The sequence below is a fragment of the Hippocampus comes genome, unplaced genomic scaffold (genome assembly GCF_001891065.2).
Source record: "Hippocampus comes isolate QL1 unplaced genomic scaffold, H_comes_QL1_v1.1 scaffold302, whole genome shotgun sequence".
NCBI lineage: Eukaryota > Metazoa > Chordata > Actinopteri > Syngnathiformes > Syngnathidae > Hippocampus > Hippocampus comes.
Window position 1 is genome coordinate 147,072 of NW_017806275.1, and position 2,101 is coordinate 149,172.

The 2,101-nt window shown below is 54.3% G+C and overlaps 1 protein-coding gene across 1 annotated transcript in view; it reads left to right on the top strand.

The window, feature by feature from the left end:
* Window positions 1-2,101, top strand: part of LOC109507917 (voltage-dependent calcium channel subunit alpha-2/delta-4-like) — a 24,931-nt gene that overhangs the window by 19,596 nt on the left and 3,234 nt on the right. Inside the window, exons 9-13 of the mRNA XM_019857657.1 lie at window positions 873-947; window positions 1,021-1,110; window positions 1,197-1,310; window positions 1,403-1,481; window positions 1,862-1,995. Of these exons, the coding sequence (XP_019713216.1) occupies window positions 873-947; window positions 1,021-1,110; window positions 1,197-1,310; window positions 1,403-1,481; window positions 1,862-1,995 (492 nt within the window). The remainder of the gene's footprint in view (window positions 1-872; window positions 948-1,020; window positions 1,111-1,196; window positions 1,311-1,402; window positions 1,482-1,861; window positions 1,996-2,101) is intronic.

Genomic DNA, 2,101 nt, shown 5'->3' on the forward strand with positions numbered 1-2,101 from the left:
TGATGCCCACCGAACCACTGTACTTTGGAGTGAGTTTAGGAGCGCTCCGTTTGGACGGAAGTAGCGCTTTGCCACCCTCCCGTGGCAGCAAAAGATTGCCGAGGAACGATGTTGACGTGATTTGAGGAATTTCATTTGGACAGAAGTCGTGGCTTGCTGCCAGGTCGTGGCATCCGGGTGCCATGGAACCATGCTGAAATGTGTTGAGGGGTTTCATTTAGCCAAAACTTGCACTTTGCTGCCACCTTGGGGCACGTTGGTGCCAGACAACCACATGCGGGAGTTCCGGTTTGACAGCAGTCGAGCTGAGCTGCCTTCCTGTGGCATCTGCAAGTGAATTGGGGTTGTGTTGCGTGTTGCGTGTTGCGTGTTGCGCGTTGCGTGCGCCTCAGGTACATCCAGGCGGCCACGTCGCCCAAGGACATCATCATCATGGTGGACATCAGCGGCAGCGCTTTGCTGCCACCTTGGGTCACGTTGGTGACAAACAACCACATGCAGGAGTCCCAGTTTGACATCTGCAAGTGATTTGGGTTGTGTTGCGTGTTGCGCGTTGCGCGTTGCGTGCGCCTCAGGTACATCCAGGCGCAAAACACTCTGAACTTACTGCCCGTACAAAATACAGCGACTTGGGTGTTTCTGCTTTGCTGTCGACACATTGCACTTACGTTTGTTTTGTGAAATGTGATATAATCCCAAACTTTGTCGACAGAAATCCAAGAATAGATTTAAAAATAAAGCTCAGCCAGTGAGAGTCGCCGAACATACCAAGATGGAAAATGTGGGATTTCAGATTGTCAGATTTCAGAGATTGTCCATCGGCCTTATGTGTGTGTGTGTGTGTGTGTGTGTGTGTGTGTGTGTGTGTGTAGTACACGGATTACGTGCGCTACGTGGAGCCGTGCTTCAAAGGAACTCTGGTCCAAGCTGACCTGGACAACAGGGAGGTAAGGTCTCCGTCACGCAAAGGCAAACACACGCGCGCATCCCCCCGATGAATCCGCCCACGGTGTGTGTCAGCACTTCAAGTTGCTGGTGGAGGAGCTTCACGTCAAAGGAGAAGCAAAGCTCAAGAACGCCATGAAAGAATCCTTCAAGATCCTCAATGAGGTTGTGGGGGCGTGGCTTCGACATCACACACCAACGTGTTCGCAAATGAGGGATAAACGTGAGCGCGTGCGTGCGTGTGTGTGCAGGCTCGTGTTTTGGGTCAGGGCAGCATGTGCAACCAGGCCATCATGCTGATCACGGACGGCGCCATGGAGGACTTTGAGTCGGTCTTTGAGGAGTTCAACTGGCCTGAGCGCAGGGTGAGCGCTCCGCCCGCTCACTCGAGCCGCGCCTCCATGAATCCCTGCGGCGTGCTCGCAAAAACCCAGTCCATCTCGTTTCCTCTTTTCAGGTGCGCGTCTTCACATACTTGATTGGCCGAGAGATGACGTTCGCCCAAAACACCAAGTGGATCGCCTGCAACAACAAAGGTCAAAAGGCTCGGCGTGCGCGTTTAGTCTTGCCACTGTGTGCACGTTCTAGACCAGTACAAATATTGACTTGTGAGTGCTCACCGGTACCAATTCCAAGTACCGACACCACGAGATCCAAAACACAATGACAGATGACGGTCAACAAAAAGACCTTTGTGATTCGCCGATGTGTCCGGTGCACCCGCCGCTGGCAATGCACCAACTACTTTTGGCTTTAAGCATCGGTGGCCGGTATCGGCATCCTTCACGAATAACGGCACCTGGAAATAAGTTTAGAATCTGCCGTGGGGGTCTCTCGTTGCAAGTATGGAAAGGGGTTTGAAATTGGGTTAAGCTAGTATGGTTCGAAGCTGACCCGCGTGCGCGCGCGTGTCCAGGCTACTACACGCACGTGTCGACGCTGGCCGACGTGCAGGAGAACGTGATGGAGTACCTGCACGTGCTGAGTCGGCCCATGGTCATCAACCACGACCACGACATCATCTGGACCGAAGCCTACATGGACACCGTGGTGAGAGCCCGACCCCCCGCTCGCTCATACAGGCCACGCACGGCAGGCTGGCGCCTGCGCGGGCGCGCCTCTCGGCACCGTCTCCGTCCTCTTCATCTTCATCTTG